Here is a 17,897-nt window from a genome sequence, read left to right as displayed (position 1 = left end):
ATTATCAGCAAATAGAACAATGCTTGGCACAAAGAAAATGCTCAACAAACATTTATTAAATTAATAGATGCTTGCTGTGTCCCAGGCACTATGTAGTGGTTTATAGGAGGATTTTCATTCAATCCTACCCAAAACTCTGTGTGACGGTAAGCACAATTATTATCCCCATTTTATGAATAAGAAAACTGAGACTTGAAGAGGTTAAATAACTTTCACAAAAAAGTCACATATTTATATTCATATGGCTATTCTATTCCTTATGCGATAATCTGCAGTTTATTATGATGTGTAGGAATAGAGGGTGTCAGGAAGACACAACTGAAAGCACTTGACTCATGAAGATATAGTATTCAATTTGCCTATTAAAAGAACTGTTACTTCATTTTTACATAGTTTGTTTTTAAATTACAGTATTTTTCTTTAGATAATTTTTAATCTTTTATGAGGGTAGAAATGCACATGAAGAAAAAATCTAGCTATTTCTTGCAACAATCAATTGATCTGTGAGTCCATCGGATGCTATACTTTAATCTCATCATATAATGTATTTCAGGAGCTTTGGTTAGTATCTTATCCATACATTATCATTTCAAAAAGCCTTTCATAGTCGGCTAAATTTGTGAAAGGTTGTCCACATCATTGAAATCACCATACTTTAAGGCATTTTGGGAACGCTTTACAGGTTAATAATAATAAGTAGAACTAGTAGTATGGTAGCAGCAGCTGCTACCATTTATTAAGCGCGTCCCATGTACCAGGCCTTCTGTGCTATAAGTTTTATTTGCACTATCTCATCAAACTCCTGTGCAGTAGCTTCTGTTGTTTTCTTTATTTTACAGATGGGGAAACTGGGACTCAGAGAGTTTAACTCACTTACTTGAGGTCACTCAGCAATTGAATAGTAGAATCTAGACTGAACTCCAAATTTGTATGTCTCTGTCTCTAAAGCTTGGGCTTTGGTTCGAAGCTGGACTTTGAAGGCTGTCCAAGTTACTTAACCCTCTCTGAGCTTCAGTTTCCTCATCTGTAAAAGTGTGGGAAGTAACACATCTTGTAAGGTTGCTATGAAGATTAGAAAAAGTAGGTGCCCAGGGCCCAGAGGCACATAGTAGGCATTTAAACCATGGTGGCAATGTTTCTGCATAAGTGGGACATTAAATGGGCAGAGGAAGATCTGAGATCCCTTTAAAGGCATTGGGGAGCTTGAGAGGAGGGATCTACAGCTTTGGCAGTCTTAAGAGCTGGTCCTCTCCTCTCCAGAATACAGTGACCCAGTGAAACTCTGAGCGACAGGCGAGGTGGCAGGGGCCTGAATTTGGCTCCAGCAACCTCTGCAGGGAGTCAGGAGAGAGGCGGGGATCTGGGAGGGGCGTAGAAATCCCGGTCGTCAGAGGACTGCAGGTGTCAGGCAGAGTTGGTGTAGGTGGACTGCCAGAGCCTGGCGGAGAGAGGGGAGGAGGTTGGAGCCGGCCAGCGAGCAGGCGGGGGAGAGAGGGAGGCGGGGCGTGGAGCCTGAGAGGCTGTCCTTAGACAGCTCTTCTCATGCCGGGCAGTTTGCTGCATCTGGAGGAGCTCACTGGAGAATCTCCAACATCGGAGCGGGCCTTCAACTACCGTAAGTACCTGCAAATGAGCGCATAGTCCTGTGGCTGAAGATTAAATACTGGCCATCAGATCCTAAACAAAACCCCAAAATAGTCTCCCTGCTGTAATTAATTGCCGTAAATCAAACTGCTCCCCAGTCTGTCCTCCCACCCCCTTTATCCTTCCCTTTCTCCTTCCCTCCCCGGAGCGCAGCCTTGCCTCGCCGAGAATCCCTGGGCACTGTAGATATCTTCCCTTTTCCTTCTCAGTCTTCCCTCCAAACCCTTAGCGGAGCATGTACCCAGCACCCCGCCGAGCCCAACCCCTTTGATTCCTAGAGCCCTCAAAGCTATTCAGGGGGCGAGCCATTAGACATCTCGGATATGACACCCTCAGAAGCACTGCGGCGCTGCCTAAGGGAGGGGAAAGTGCTTGGGTTGGGGTAGAAGCAGAGGGTAAAAAGGCTAGACAGGCGAAGTTGGGGGTGGGGGTTCGAATGTGAAAGGCCAAAAATGGGCGTGGCCAATTAACCTGAACCTTGCGGCTGCTTCCCACATTCCCTGGGTATAAGGTTCATCATTTTGGCTGAATATAAATGGTATGGTTTCCTTAGTGATTTGGGGACGTGTCAGCTATGCTGAGAAGCCTAGCTTCCATGATTCCACTCAAGCCCGGAGGAGGCAAAACTCTGGTTTAGGGGTCCAAGTGGCAAGGCTGGATCTCAGATGAATTCCTGGGCAGAATCCCAGGTTAAACCCTTCCCTTGACAGTACAATCCAGCTTCCCCAATAAATCCTGGCCCAAAGCCTCAGGGGAACAAAGCAACAGGGTGGCGCCCTAGCCTGGGCCTGGGCCTGGGCCTGGCCCTGAGAGGAGTGGGGACAAGGGGCTCTAGGAGCTGAGACAGAAAGAGCAAACTTAGAGTCCTATACCAGGTTGATGCCTCCTTTGGGAAGAAGAAAAATAGTCACCTCTTTATGAAATGTTCACTTTGCGTCTGGCACTGTACATATGTTATCTCTGATCCAACATGACAACAATGCTAGGTAGATATTATCCCCCAACTTTACAGATAGGAAAAGTTCAGAGAAGGTAATTTGAGCATCCTTCATGTAAATCTAAGTGTAAAGTGAGAAATGCAAAAGGAAACTGTGTCTCCTTGGATCTCTGACTGTCCACTTGCTTCCTACAGCCCAGATGTTTGAAAATGAATCTTGCCTTTTTCCTGCTCCTCCATCCCACCCCATGTTAGGGCTGGAGCAAGTTAGAGGCTGTGGCACTAGGATCAGTTTGGGGAAGAGAAATCAACTCTTTTCTGTTCTGGGAGTTGCCTTTACCCCACTCCACTGAGATAGGATTAAACAGCTGGGGTCAGCCAGGACCTCAGACTCTGAATAGATTGTTGGTGGAGGAGAATTAGCCTCAGTCTGTGTGGTGGAAATACACCTTCCCTTGGCAAAAGGATACGCTGGGTAGGGGAAGCGGGAGGAGAGACAGGAAAGGGTAAGGGGTCTGTGGTCAATTGTGATTTTGGGGAAAATGAGAAGGCCTCCCTGAACTCAATATTTTTGCCAGATTCCCCGAAATTCAAACAATTATTTTTTTCCTTAGGAGCAATGAACAAAAATGCTTACAAATTATGGGTGGCCAATAAGTCGTTTACACCTCATATTAATTAGCTCAAGCAGCTTGATTCCCCAACACCTACTTGAAATGGGGGTTTTGAGCTTTCGGGGGCAAGAAATAAGAATGAGAGCAATATTGGATCTGAAGCATTCCACAGATGGTAAAGCCTGGATGGGACGAAATGGGAAAGGTGAAGGAGGCTAAGAAAGAGGACAAGGGCTGCCTCTGGGAGTTTAAATGCTGGTTTTAGAGCATAGGCATTGGAGTTTAAAAATTTGAATTTTGGCTCTGATATTTAATATCTTTTGACTTTGGGCAAATTATATATCCTCTCTAAGCCTCAGTTTCCTTGCCAGCAAAATGGGAATGATAGGAATGCTTCCTTTGCTAGGTTGTTGGAGGACTCAGACTATATATATATTTGAAAAGGTGACTCTTTATACCTCTCATCTCCTTCAACCCATGGGGCTTCTGCTGGCCTGGATTAGGTCGTCCTCCGGGCCTCTGAGATCCCAGGGACAAACAGACATCTCAGCAAATCTGACACCCTAGATAACAGGCAAGACTTTGGGTGGGAGGAGGGCAAAGTGGGGAAAAGGGGCAAGGAGAGGAAGTAGCAGGTGATCTTGTAATACCCTGTATGCCTGTGAGGGAGTGGAAGGTAGGGTTGTCAAGCGCAGTTTAGTGATTCAGACTAAACTTTAAGGAGCAGGACAAATCCCCTGAGTAAAAACACTTCTGCTTTTAGATCTCACCACCTGCTGAGAGGCAAAGCCCTTCAAGACTCAAAGCGCACATTGAGTCCCAGAGGCCCCATGACCCTGGACAGGCCAGGGAAGGGGGCTACCATGCTGTGGAAATTCACTCTCTTGCTCTTTTGCATTCGTGAGTACAAGGAAGGAGTGAGGGGCAAGTGAGCCTATCATAAGTACCCCTGCGAGTGGGTACCTTGGGGAGGGAGAGGAGAGTATTGAGATTTCAGGGTGGGTAGGGACAACAAGGAGGCACTTTTCTTTTTTTTTTTTTTTACCATACTCTCTCTTTTCAGGGCTGAGTCTGGGTATGACATCAGTGGGTAAGTGAATTCTGCCACCTCAGGTACCTTCCTTCCTGAAGGCTCGTAGACATCGGCCTGCCTGCATGGCCTGGACATAACTGCTTTGCGATCCCAAAGACAATTCCCAGATTGAGTTGGTTGGGAATCAGAGTCCCTCACTTCATGACTTGGTTTCCCGTAGAATAGTAAAGAGCTTTATCTCAGATGGAAAGGAAGCCAGACTTGATAGTTTATTCCCCAACTCACTTGGATTCCTTGAACAAATATCCTGGGTCCCCATCCCACCCCCACACAAGCAGATACTCCTGTCTCCAGGGGAAGACAAAAGGAGGAATCTGGGTAGGGGCTTATTTTAAGGGACATTGAGGGAGCATGTTATGGGGAGGGAGGAGGTTGGACTGCTCATATCTTTGTGATCTTTGGAAATGACAGCGATACAATCTCAACCGGAGCTGTGGATAGAGACCAACTACCCCCAGGCTCCTTGGGAGAACATCACACTTTGGTGCAAAAGCCCCTCTCGGATTTCAAGCAAGTTCCTGCTGCTGAAGGATAAGACACAGATGACCTGGATCCGCCCTTCCTACAAGACCTTCCAAGTTTCATTCCCCATAGGTGCCCTTACTGAGTCCAATACAGGTCTTTACAGGTGCTGCTACTGGAAGGAGACAGGCTGGTCAGAGCCTAGTAAAGTTTTAGAGTTGAAGGCACCAGGTAAGAAGACCGAGAGAGATAATTAAGAATAAACTCCAGCTCCTGGGATTCAAACTTGCCTTCCCAGAGCAGAGTTCATTTAATTAATTCATTTGTTTACCTCAAATGCATGAATGCATGTATACAGACATTCCACAGTTAGTAAATAAGTGCAATGCAGAATAAGGATGCAGACTCTGGAACAGATGTAGAAGGCAGGTTCTCAATGTGGGGGAGACTTGAGCTGGGGGAAGGAGGGGTGGCAAATAAGGATCATACAGGTAAGGTTCATTTAAGTAGAACTCTCCTCTGCTGTTCCCCAAGCAGTACTATCCTTGCTCTACCTGAATTCCAGTTCATTCTCTCCTTCCAGGCCAGCTGCCCAAGCCGATCTTCTGGATCCAGGCTGAGACCTCCCCTCTTCCTGGATGTAATGTTAATATACTCTGCCATGGCTGGCTGCAGGATCTGGTATTCATGCTGTTCAAAGAGGGATATGCAGAGCCGGTGGATTACCAAGTCCCAACCGGGACAGTGGCCATATTCTCCATTGCCAACATGACACCTGAGAGCGAAGGGGTTTACATCTGCCGCACTCATATCCAGATGCTCCCCACCCTGTGGTCAGAGCCCAGCAACCCCCTGAAGCTGATTGTGGCAGGTGGGTGTGGCTATGGCTGCTGGGGTCTGATGATCATTGTCCCTGGGATCATGGCTGGATGAGCCAGGGTTTCTGATTTTACTTTCCTTGGCCAGTTGCTAGGCCCTGCATGGCCCGAGAGCTAGAGTTATTTGACATTTTACTGAGATGCAAATTAGAATCACACATGATACCAGGCAGATGTGTGGGAGCCAATCGCTTGGCTAGCGAGTGAGCCCAGCCAAATGTCCAGCAGCTTCAGTTCATCACAGCTTTGTTAGTCTCTAGTTGTTGAATATCGTGCATTTATTCATTCCTTTGACTAATATTTATTGAGCACTTAATATGTGCCAGGCACTGCCATTGCAGTCTTATAAACTGATTTTTTAAATTTTAAATGTATTTTTATTGTATTTGTGATTATTATTTTTAAGTGTGGAAAATAGAATGAATTGCTAATGCTGGTGATAAAAAATAAAAAATGACAAAGAAAGTGATAGTTCATATTTTAGAAATGGCTTTATAAATTATTTTAGTCCTTTATATATAAATCCAGTAAGGCAGTACCCCTTACAACAGAAGGCTCCCCAAAATGTCCAACTGCCAGACATACACCCCAGCCCAAACTCCCCCGTTCCATGGCCTGGATGCTTCTAGACAGAATTGGCCACATTTGCTTTAGTTCCTCCATTAAGCTAAATACACTTGGGGAAAGCTGTGGCACTACAGAGAGTACCTTGGACTTAGAAGCAGTAATCTTGGTTTCTAGTTCCACCTCTGACACCACCTCCCTGTGTGATCTTGAGCAAGTCACTTCACCTCTGTGTGCTTTGGTTTCCCCTACTCTAAAATGGGATAATGGAATCTGTCCAACCTACTGTATGATGCCTTTCTGTGCCTCAGTTTCCTGATTTGCAAAATTGGTATAATAATAATGCCTACCTCACAGGGTTGTTGTGAGGATTTGCCTAAATATAAAATGTGTACAGTGCCTGGCATATAAGTTCTCAATAAATGGTAGATATTAATTTTATTAGTATAGCTTTTTATTGAGGATCAAAGAACAAAGGGTTGTCTGTTTGAACTGTGTGTATGGATGTTTGTTGTATGAATGTCCTTCCAGCATAGATTCCAATAACACACACTTCTGCAGTTATCTGTTCACTGGTATACCTCACTAGGCCATGAACTTTTGGCTGGTGGGGACTGTGTCATCTTTACTTATAAATCCCTAGGCCTACAGGATGCCTGACACATCCAAATACTCAATGAGTATATGATGGAGGTGATCCTTCCAATAATGAATGGGTGGGTCTACCTGGGATTGGGGCGGGTAAGGAGGAGTAGTATGGGAGTGAGGTTTGCCCTCTATTTTGTATTATAATCTCCTTGGAGAATAATACATGGAAATGAGGGTGTGGCCCCACTAACAGAGATTTCTTTGGGTTGCGGATTTACTGTCCTATCCTTCCTTATTGGCCTCTTCCAGTCTCCTGTGGGAAGTAGGGTCTTATGTGGGCTTAATGTGTTCAAAAGCTGTCCTTAATACTGCAGTAGCATTCGTACTCTACAAAGATGGAATCAAAGTTATTTTCAAAAGTTTGGTTTCCGGAGTGGTCAAAGAACTACATTTGGCATTTCAGGGACCTAAAGATACAGGGAATTACAGATGTAGATATTCCACTGAGACACACCCCTACACATAGTTAGAGCTCAGTGGAGCTGACAGAGTCTGGTGAGAGAGCAAGGGCACAAGTGAATTTACTACCCTTGATTACCTCCTGGAAGAGGCAGAGATTCAAGGAAGAGAGAGGGAGCAGAGGGTAAAATTCAGCTACTACTTTCTATCTAAAGAAACTAGGAAAATAAAACCAGAAGATAATAGGGAAGAATCATCTTACCTCTAATTCAGGGTCTCTTCCCTTTCTAGGACTCTATCCCAAACCAACTCTGACAGCCTATCCTGGGCCCATCATGGCACCTGGAGAAAGCCTGAATCTCAGGTGTCAAGGGCCAATTTATGGAATGACCTTTGCTTTAATAAGGCTTGAAGACTTGGAGAAGTCCTTTTACCGCAAGAGGCCAATAAAAAATGAGGCACATTTCTTCTTCCGGGCTTTGAAAATCCACGACGCTGGACATTACCTCTGTTTTTACTATGATGGGTCAAACAGGGGTTCACTTCTTAGTGATGTCCTGAAAATCTGGGTAACCGGTAAGAGGGGGATGCCATGGGACCTATGTTAGGGGCCAAGGATAGACAACTCCTTCTGGGACCCCAGGAAACCTAATCATGCAGCGAGGGCTAACAGTGGGGAAGGGAGCAGAATTTGTACAACTCGGTTTAGGGTGGGATTTGCCAAGGGTGGACTGGAGGGAGAGGAGGAAATAAGCTCTATGTAGTGGGAAGGGGAAGTCAGACTATTAGCCCTTTATTTTTTGGATCTTGTCCTAGACACTTTCCCCAAGACCTGGCTACTTGCTCAGCCCAGTCCCGTGGTCCAAATGGGTCAGAATGTGAGCCTGTGGTGTCGAGGGCCAGTGGATGGAGTGGGGCTTGCACTCTATAAGAAAGGAGAAGACAAACCACTTCAGCTGTTGGATACCACCAGCATCGATGACAACGAGTCATTCTTCCTCAACAATGTGACCTACAGTGATGCTGGCATCTATAGCTGCCACTATCTCCTCTCCTGGAAGACTTCCATCAGAGTGACATCACACAACACCGTGGAGCTTGTGGTTGTAGGCAAGTCCTAACAACTGTTGTTTGATTTTATCATCATTACAGTGTTCTAAGAATGAGCTAGTGGCCCTGTATCCTCTTGGAGTTATGAGTCAAGGAAAAACACAGTAGGAGTGTGGCATAGAATTTTCTCCAAAAACTTTAGATACCTTTTCTCCTAGGTTTGTTACTTAAGCCCTACCTCTCAGCATGGCCTAGCTCCATTGTGACCCTGGAAAAGTTATTTTCATTCAAGCCAGGGGAAACTTACAGATATGAGGTCTTCCTAAGTGAAAGTAGGCACCCAGGAGTCTTTAGAGCACCAAGGAGTAGGTGAAGGGGTTCTGATGCACATTCAAATTTTGAAGCCACTGATCTTGTGGAAGTGTATTGGAAGAGAAGACCAGATAGGGACCTGAGAAACATTTGTTGGGGGAGGGGGTAATGAGTGCAAGGTCACTTTTCTAACTCTGGTCTCTGGATTGGTTGCAGATAAGCCCTCCAAACCCTCCCTGTCAGCCTGGCCCAGCACCATGTGCAAGCCAGGAAAGGCCATCACCCTTCAGTGCCGAGTACCTTATCCAGTACTTGAATTTTCTCTGGAATGGGAAGAAAGAGCAACATTCCAAAAATTCTCGGTGGATGGAGACTTCACCATCAGTAATGTTGAAGGGAAAGGCACAGGGACCTACAGTTGCAGCTATCGCAGAGAGGCACACGCTAACATCTGGTCACATCGCAGTGAGCCCCTGAAGCTGATGGGGCCAGCAGGTGAGAGGACAACTCTCCATAGGGATGCCCCTCCAAGGCTTTGGCCATGACAACCCTGGGATCCCAGATCAATTCGCAGAAAGATATGGAAAGGGGAGTCAAGGGCTTGTAAGTCAGGGCCCTTGGGTTTGGGCATCCTTCTCCTGGGGTGGTCTCACAATCAGTCAAAGGCAGTGAGCAGGATACTTTCAAGGCTCCCATTATTCATGAAAAAGAAGGTCACTGCTGTCTCACCTTCCCTTCACCTTCAGTAATGTTCACCACCCCCCCCCCATGAATGTGTTTACTGCCCCTGTCCCCATCAAGGCCCCTGCTCTGGTCTTCTCTGGCCACAGGCTTTCTCATCTGGAATTACGTTCTGAATGAAGCTATCAGGTTGTCCCTAATCATTCAGCTTGTTGCCTTGCTGTTGGTAGTGCTGTGGATAAGGTGGAAATGTCGGAGACTCAGAATCAGGTAACTGTCTTGTCCCAGCCCCATGTTCCTCAATCTAGCTAAGTCCAGGCTCCTCAGAGACTCAGGAATGGGTCATGCCCAGTTGAGACAAGCCACAGGGGCACATCCTTTGTATCCCTTACCTTCTGGGCTTAAGAGACAATACTTTCTCTTCCCGGTTGTTTCTCTTTTGCCTCACAGGAAAGTTAGCACCCAAGCCAGAGGGTGGAGAGTTGCATAATTCTCAGAGACTGGAAAGTAATCAAAACCTCATTCACTTATCCCCCTGGGAGAATGCCCAAATCTCCTTCCCAAACCACCCTGCCCCTCAGGGATGATTGATGTCTCCCACATTAACTTGGTCTGAACTTTTTCTTTTGTAAGAAGCCATGCTGTCCTGTCTCCCAGGATATTATCCAATTCACATCCCAACTTTTTACCCTTACCTCTGGCTCTCAAGGGCTAGAGAGCCTTGTGATCCATCCTAGTTGCCATAGAAACCAGTCTCTCTGCCATTCTGGCCTCTAGCCATCCGTGCAGAGCATTCTGAGAATATAATCTTAATCTGGATGGACCTGATGAGGCAATGGATTGGGCCAGGGAATCAGACTTTTTCCTCTGACCTATAAAATGTCAAGCCAAACAGGTTCCCCTACATTTCCTTTGACCTTTTGGTGTCCCCTGGACTATTCTCCTCTCTCCCTGATCCCCATGGCCTGTGCTCAGGCTATTCTGCTTGAAAATAAGAAGAGAAATGGCAGCTCCTAGCCTGATGGGGGCTTCAGCTCCTGAATGCCTTACATACTTCCCCCTACCCTCTGCCTCTGGCTATATACCCCCCTCACAATGATCATAGGCCTTTGTGTGCCTGGGAGTATTCAATACACAATGGATGATGAGTATGATTGCGTGTGTCTGTGTTTTCTGCTGAGATCTGGCAAACAGAGTGCTTGGGTAACGAGAAGGGAGCCAACCACCTAAGTGTTCTGCAAAAACCACCACCCTTTGAGCTTTCAAAAAGTTTCGGTAGGGATCTAGTTCTCCTCAGAATCTGTCACGAGCCCTGCATACACTGGGGTAACCTCCAAGCCAGGGGTTAGAAAAAAATGTAGCTTCAAGGGCCCTACCTCAGCCCAGAACCACTGCATCAAAGAATGAGTTCAGAAACCAGATTTCAGAGAAAGCAGCTTGAAAAGCATGTTTTCCTTGCCAAGAAGGAAGGTCACTGTTTTTTAAGTAAAAATTGTTAAATGGATTTCGGCTTAGTATCATCTAATTCTACAGGACCTGTAACCCAAAGCTGCTGCACATTTCGAGTCATAATCTGGGTCGGGGTAGAGAGATCCCACTCTCTGACAAGCTTAGCTCAGCACTGACAATCCTGGTAATTCACCACGGCTGCCTAGGCAACCTTTTCATAACAAAAGCAGGTGAGGCAGGTCGGTCTGAGGACCAATACTGCCATAATAAAACTGCCTCCAAACTTAAACTTGATGACAGAGAAACACCCAAAATTTCTCCCTCCACCCCCACACCCACCACCCAGAGCTGCCGATCACACTGAGCTCCAGAGGTTCTGAGAGCTGGGGTTACAAAAGCATTTTCACATCTGACATCTCAGTTCCAGCAACAGCCTAATCAGGGGCCATGGGGAGCTGACACATGATATAGGCTGGGGAGGGGGGAGGGGGCAGGGGGCACGTGGGTCATGAAAGAGCAAGAGGTTTGTAGGTGGTGAGGCCCTCAAAAAGAAAAGTCATCGATGTCAGAAAAGATTATATCCCATTATCCTGGCCATATCCAATCCCTATTGGGTGGTGAGTAAGCCAATGACATAAATTGCCGCCCCCTTCTCTCCGCCCTCCCCCTAATCCCAGCAACTCCTCTCATCTCTTTTCTGGTCTCGCTAGAGAAGCCTGGTTGCTGGGAACAGCTCAAGGGGTCACCATGCTCTTCATAGTCACGGCCCTTCTCTGCTGTGGTGAGTACAAGGGGGTGGGGAAGGGGCCTGGGCAGAAGGCCGGGGTGAAGTCTTGTGCGGGAGGGGGAAGAGCCCTGGCAGCAATTTCTTTTGCAGGACTGTGCAATGGGGTATTGACAGAAGAGACTGGTGAGTTTTTTCCTGCTCCTGACTGGGACATTCCTCTCTGGAGATCCGAAATAACTACAGAGTGTCAGTGTCAGTGGCCAGGGAGTGACTGGTTGAGAGGGAAGGACAGCCAGGAAGGGGCACTTGCTAAAGCTGCTGGCAAAATTCAGCCTCCAACTCTGCTTTTCTGCCTGCAAAATTTCCCCCAAGCTTCTGCACTTTTCTGAGGCTCAGCTGAGACATCAGCTTCCCCTTCCTGCAGCACCTGCAGAAGGAAAGAAAGAGTTTGGATTTGGGTTGAAAGGGGAGGTGGGCAGTGTGATCTGGGTAGGGGGTTCAAGGGCAAGGAGAGGGGGAGGGACAAGGGAGGATGGCTTCATTAACTCTGCTGTTTCTAGAAATAATCATGCCAACCCCTAAGCCTGAGCTGTGGGCAGAGACCAACTTCCCTCTGGCCCCGTGGAAGAACTTAACCCTCTGGTGCAGAAGCCCTTCTAGCTCAACTAAGGAGTTTGTGTTGCTGAAGGACGGGACCGGGTGGATCGCAACTCGCCCAGCCTCAGAGCAGGTTCGGGCTGCCTTCCCCCTTGGTGCCCTAACCCAGAGCCACATCGGGAGTTACCACTGCCATTCATGGGAGGAGATGGCTGTGTCGGAGCCCAGTGAAGCACTTGAACTTGTGGGGACAGGTAAGAAAAGGCAGAGGGTCCTTCCAGAGTGATCTCCAGTGCCCCTGGAACTCCAGCACTGTCTCTGGGGGAGGAGAATGCACAGAGACCCAAGCCCAAGGGGTTTGTGCTGCTTGTAGGAGAGGAGGGGCACCTAAATGGGGGAGGGAAGTAGGGAAGAGAGTGAGAGGAGGATGACAGGAAGAGCCAAAAACCAGTCCAGGATGGATTTCTTTTTGGCTAACAAAGTGACTCCAAGTGTCCCACTTGGGCACCTCCAAACCTCGAACTCCTTTTCCACCCTATTTTGTTTTCTAGACATCCTCCCCAAACCTGTCATTTCTGCTTCCCCCCCAATCCGGGGCCAGGAACTGCAAATCTGGTGCAAAGGATGGCTGGCAGGCATGGGGTTTGCTCTGTATAAGGACGGAGTGCAGGAACCTGTCCAGCAACTTGGTGCTGTTGGGAGAGAAGCCTTCTTTACAATCCAAAGAATGGAGGATAAAGATGAAGGCAATTATAGCTGCCGCACTCATACTGAAAAGCACCCCTTCAAGTGGTCTGAGCCCAGTGAGCCCCTGGAGCTTGTGATAAAAGGTAGAGCTGGAAAGGGTGTGTGAGGGGTGAGGGGGGAGGCAAAACTCTGGGTTAGACACTACTCTCTCCACAGCAAACTTTGCTGCTGGTCCTAGGAGCCTGTGTCCAATCTTAGAGCCAGGCAGGCGTGGCGCTGGGAGTGCCAGGGCCTCTGGCTGCACGATATTAATAGCCATAATTGTTATTAATAGCTGGGGTTTGTGGAGGGTGATTTAATTTTTCTAATTATTTTCATATCAATTATCTCATTTAGCTATAGAGCAAATATTCATGGGAAGTGGAGCAGGTACCATTTCCCCTTCTTGTCCAAATGGGCAAACTGAGGCTCAGGGAACAAGCAGAGCCCCAATGATAATTCATTCTTTTAGCTAGCCTCTATTGCCTGCCCTGATGACAGGGAGGATTCAGCCCAAGGAGGTGAGGGGTCAGGGTGAGGGGTTCCTGTCCATCTGCAAAGTGGATTTGCCTTGATTTTCAAGTGCACCTACCTCTGAGTGAAGTACTATAGAACACAAAGCAGCTTTCTGGAACCAAGATTTGCTATATTGGCTATCTTTCTTTCTTTTTTTTCTTGATTTTGTTTTGCATTGTGTTTTGTTTTTTGACTTCTAGAAATGTATCCCAAGCCCTTCTTCAAGACATGGGCCAGCCCTGTGGTCACTCCTGGTGCCCGAGTGACTTTCAATTGCTCCACGCCCCACCAGCGCGTGAGCTTTATTCTTTACAAAGATGGAAGTGAAATAGCATCTAGTGACAAGTCTTGGGCAAATCCGGGAGCCAGTGCAGCTCACTTTCTGATCATTTCGGTGGGCATTGGTGATGGAGGGAATTACAGCTGCCGCTATTATGACTTTGCTTTCTGGTCTGAGCCCAGCGACCCTGTGGAGCTCGTGGTGACAGGTCAGGAGTGGGGAAATTCAGGTGGAGGCCGTACTGACCCTGGGACGGTGGGCGGAAGGGCTACCAGCAGGAGAGGAAGAAGTATTTCCTCTAAAAGTCACCGATAAAATGCTTAGGACAGTACCTGACACATGGTAAACAGTCCATGTAAGGCAGCTGCTAGTATTCTTATTAATACAGGAAGAAGAGACAAACGAGAGGAGGGAGGCAAATAATTCACTTCTGGAGAAAGAAGTGAGGCAGATGGGGGTGTCCAATCCCCACAGCTAAGTTCACATTGCCTTATTTCTGAAATCATTTTGTGGCTTGGCCTTGAGCTTTAGGCTCAATGGCCACTTTTTCTGTAGCTAGACTGTCAGAGATTGGTGGGCTGGATAGCCCTCAGAGAAAGGGCAAAGACCTTGAAATGTCAGCTGCATATTATGCAGCCATTACAAATGATAGTTTTCAAAGGCTGTTTAACGTCATAGGAAAATGTTTACAATATAAAGTTAAGTGAAAAATATTCAACTACACAACTGTGTATACAGTAGGATCCCAATTATGCAAATAGTTATAGCTACAATGACATAGGCATGTATGGAAAAAAGTAAATGGAAAAGAAATATGTAAAAATGTATAAAGAATGATTATCTTTGAGTGGTAGAATTGTATTTTCTTCATTAGGTTTTTTTTGTATTTTATTTTCTACAATAAACATATATTTGTTCTTATAATAACACCAAAAAAGCAATTTGCAGATTGTGGGGGGCAGATGTCTCTCATGTTGTGGTCTCTTTAATTTCAGAATTCTACCCCAAACCCACTCTCCTGGCACAGCCAGGTCCTGTGGTGCTTCCTGGGAAGAATGTGACCCTGCGCTGCCAAGGGGCTTTCCAGGGCATGAGGTTCGCCCTCTTGCAGGAGGGAACCCTGGTTCCGTTACAGTTCCAGAGCACTCCAGGGAACTCAGCTGAGTTCCTCCTCCACACTGTTGGAGCAGAGGACTCTGGGAACTACAGCTGTGTCTACTATGAGACGACCATGTCAAACAGAGGATCACATCTCAGCAAGTCCATTATGATCTGGGTGACTGGTAAGGACAGACAAGACATAGGACTGGGACAAAGACAACTGGAGTAGGAATTAAGGAGGGTAATCCCTCTTGGAAGCCTAGGCTAGGCCACCGAAGGGAACTATTGTGTGTAGAAGGAGAAAGATAAAGGATTAATCCAGCAATTAATGTTTCCATACTCACCACTTTACATCTTTGATTTATTCCTAGACACATTCCCCAAGCCATGGTTGTTTGCTGAGCCCAGTTCTGTGGTTCCCATGGGACAGAATGTTACTCTCTGGTGCCAAGGGCCAGTCCATGGCGTAGGGTACATTCTGCACAAAGAAAGAGAAGCCACTTCAATGCAGCTCTGGGGATCCACCAGTAATGATGGGGCATTTCCCATCACCAATATATCTGGTGCTAGCATAGGGCGTTACAGCTGCTGCTACCACCCTGACTGGACGAGTCCTATCAAGATACAACCTAGCAACACCCTGGAACTCATAGTCACAGGTAAGGGGAACATGCTCTGGAGTGGGCGTGAGAGTGTAGAATGGAGTAAATAGACTTGGAGATGGTTCATGAGAAATTGTTTTTGAAGAGCTCAAGGACAAGCAAGCAATGAACTTCCCTCTTTATTGAACAGAGACTCCAGGGGTGATGCACTGGAAAGTGGACTCCTCTCTCTGACCAGAAGTTAATTTCTTCTAGGTTTGCTCCCCAAACCCAGCCTATTAGCCCAACCTGGTCCCATGGTGGCCCCTGGAGAAAATATGACTCTTCAGTGTCAAGGGGAATTGCCAGACTCAACATTTGTCCTTTTGAAAGAGGGTACTCAAGAGCCCTTAGAGCAACAGAGGCCAAGCGGGTACAGGGCTGACTTCCGGATGCCAGCAGTAAGAGGTGAAGATTCTGGGATCTATAGCTGTATTTATTATTTGGACTCTGCTCCCTTTGCAGCCTCCAATCACAGTGACTCCCTGAAGATCTGGGTGACAGGTAAGGTCCTGGCGACTTCAGTAAGAGTCTGGATTTTGTAGTTTTTAGTAGCTAGCTCTAAGGGTTTAAAGCGCTGGGTTCAGGATGACTTCTTCTAACTCTGTGTCCTGGCTGGTTGCAGATAAGCCCCCTAAACCCTCCCTGTCAGCCTGGCCCAGCACCATGTTCAAGCTAGGGAAGGACATCACCCTTCAGTGCCGTGGACCCCTGCCAGGTGTTGAATTTGTCCTGGAACATGATGGGGAAGAAGCACCTCAGCAGTTCTCAGAAGATGGAGACTTTGTCATCAACAATGTAGAAGGAAAAGGCATTGGAAACTACAGCTGCAGCTACCGCCTCCAGGCCTACCCTGATATCTGGTCAGAGCCTAGTGATCTCCTGGAGCTTGTGGGGGCAGCAGGTGAGAGGATAATCCCTCCATGGTCCTGGCATGACACACCTGGGATCCCAGAGACAGTCCCCATCAAGAGAGCCCAAATATGTAGTTATGAAGGTTTGGGGTCAGAGACCTCAAGTGTGGTCATCTTTCTCCTAGGGATGGTGAGGAGATGGGACCTCGGATTCACTCAGAGATAGTGAACAGGATACTTTCAAGGCCTCTTCCACCTCCAAAATGGAGGGCTGCTTCTGCCTCACCATAAACACTGCCTCTGACCACCCCCTCTGCAGTCTCAACACATGGCTCCCGAGTGAAACCTGGAGGAGGCCAGATGAGGGGGCAATGAGAGATTAGGGGAACACTATGTGTGCTAACCTCTATGGCCTTGGTTTCTACTCTTTTATCATCACAGGACCTGCTGCTCAGGAATGCACTGTGGGGAACATTGTCCGAAGTAGCCTGATCGTGGTGGTGGTTGTAGCTTTGGGTGTGGTGCTAGCCATAGAGTGGAAGAAGTGGCCTCGACTCCGAACCAGGTAAATGCCTGATGTCAGCCCTCTTCTGTGAACCCAGGTCTGTTGGAAAAACAATGATCTGAATGCTCCTTCGGCATCTGAGCCCCACAATGCAACCTATTTTCAGGTTGATGGTTCTGGATCCTCCCTTAGTTAAGTCTTTTTCTCTACACAGGGATTCAGAGACAGATGGAAGAGACCAAACCATAGCCCTTGAAGAGTGTAACCAAGAAGGAGAACCAGGCACCAGCACTAACTCTCCCTCATCAATCTCTCAGGGAACCTCAGTGGAACTGCCAGTCCCAATATAATAATCTCCTCCTTTACAAGAGCTTTCCTTTCCTCTCTCTTATCTTCAGAGACCTGAAAATCTGACTGGTTACCCTGGGAGTCAGCCCTACCTACCATTCTTGGCCACTAATCACCTGAGCTGAGTCAAGGGATTCTGGGAGTTGAGAGCTCTACCAGGGTGAGATGTTTCCTGAAGAGAGTTCCCTGCCCCTGTAACTCCTCACTGTACTGATTTACTGGTGCATGAAATTCTATTAAAAATGTATTCTTCTGAATAAAGAGAGTATTCACTATTTAACTGCAAAAACTATGGCAGTGATTTTCCATTGGTCTCTTGTCCACTTATAACTTAGCAGAAATGGTGTTTTGGAGCTGACCTCCATGACAGAATAAGAGCACAGGGCTGCTAGTACAGAGAAAGGAGCTCAAGGATGGGATGGGGAAGGAGGGAAGGCTCCAAAATAGTACTTTCCAATTTGGTTTGAGACATGGTCACTGAACAGAATGTCCTATTGTCTTTCCATCTTATTATTGAATGAATGGATGAGTGAATGAATGAATGAATAACAATGTTCTCTCCAAGTTATGCCTGAGGAAGGCAAACACTGAAGTCACACCCTTTTCACCATGTTACTTCTAGGTCCGTAATACACCTGCTTTCAAACTTCAGGATTAGCCCTCTGCAGAACTCTGAAACTGGCAAAGTGTGCTTTGTGGCCCTTACCTTACAATCACAGGGTGTACACGAATTCACTCTTAAGTTAGGACAATTAACAAAAGATGAATACTTTGCGCCTCCCTAAAGAGTCCCGTTTTCCCAAAGGAATGGGCCTCTGGTGGTGGGATCTCAGGGAGTGAGTAAGCAGGTGAGATGGTTGGTTTGGAGGAG

At 47.0% G+C, this 17,897-nt stretch overlaps 1 protein-coding gene across 2 annotated transcripts; it reads left to right on the top strand.

The window, feature by feature from the left end:
- The first annotated feature begins 1,342 nt into the window (after window positions 1–1,342).
- IGSF1 (immunoglobulin superfamily member 1) lies at window positions 1,343–17,333 on the top strand. 2 transcript variants are annotated; one of them, XM_014857919.3, is made up of 21 exons: window positions 1,343–1,419; window positions 1,554–1,615; window positions 3,959–4,095; window positions 4,259–4,285; window positions 4,700–4,981; window positions 5,334–5,621; window positions 7,531–7,815; window positions 8,056–8,349; window positions 8,818–9,096; window positions 9,432–9,552; window positions 11,442–11,512; window positions 11,609–11,641; window positions 12,019–12,309; window positions 12,607–12,885; window positions 13,498–13,785; window positions 14,573–14,860; window positions 15,050–15,337; window positions 15,536–15,823; window positions 15,945–16,223; window positions 16,615–16,738; window positions 16,893–17,333. In XM_014857919.3, exons 3-21 carry the CDS (start codon window positions 4,026–4,028, stop codon window positions 17,026–17,028), a joined length of 4,011 nt encoding a protein of 1,336 aa, XP_014713405.1. In that variant the 5' UTR covers window positions 1,343–1,419; window positions 1,554–1,615; window positions 3,959–4,025; the 3' UTR covers window positions 17,029–17,333. The 2 variants fall into 2 exon arrangements, with proteins under 2 accessions (XP_014713405.1, XP_070358746.1); XM_070502645.1 differs by lacking the exon at window positions 1,343–1,419 and having other exon boundaries at window positions 1,490–1,615; window positions 17,077–17,310.
- The last annotated feature ends 564 nt before the right edge of the window (window positions 17,334–17,897 follow it).

The sequence above is a fragment of the Equus asinus genome, chromosome X (genome assembly GCF_041296235.1).
Source record: "Equus asinus isolate D_3611 breed Donkey chromosome X, EquAss-T2T_v2, whole genome shotgun sequence".
Taxonomy (NCBI): Eukaryota; Metazoa; Chordata; class Mammalia; order Perissodactyla; family Equidae; genus Equus; species Equus asinus.
This window is presented reverse-complemented; position numbering and strand designations above follow the sequence as displayed.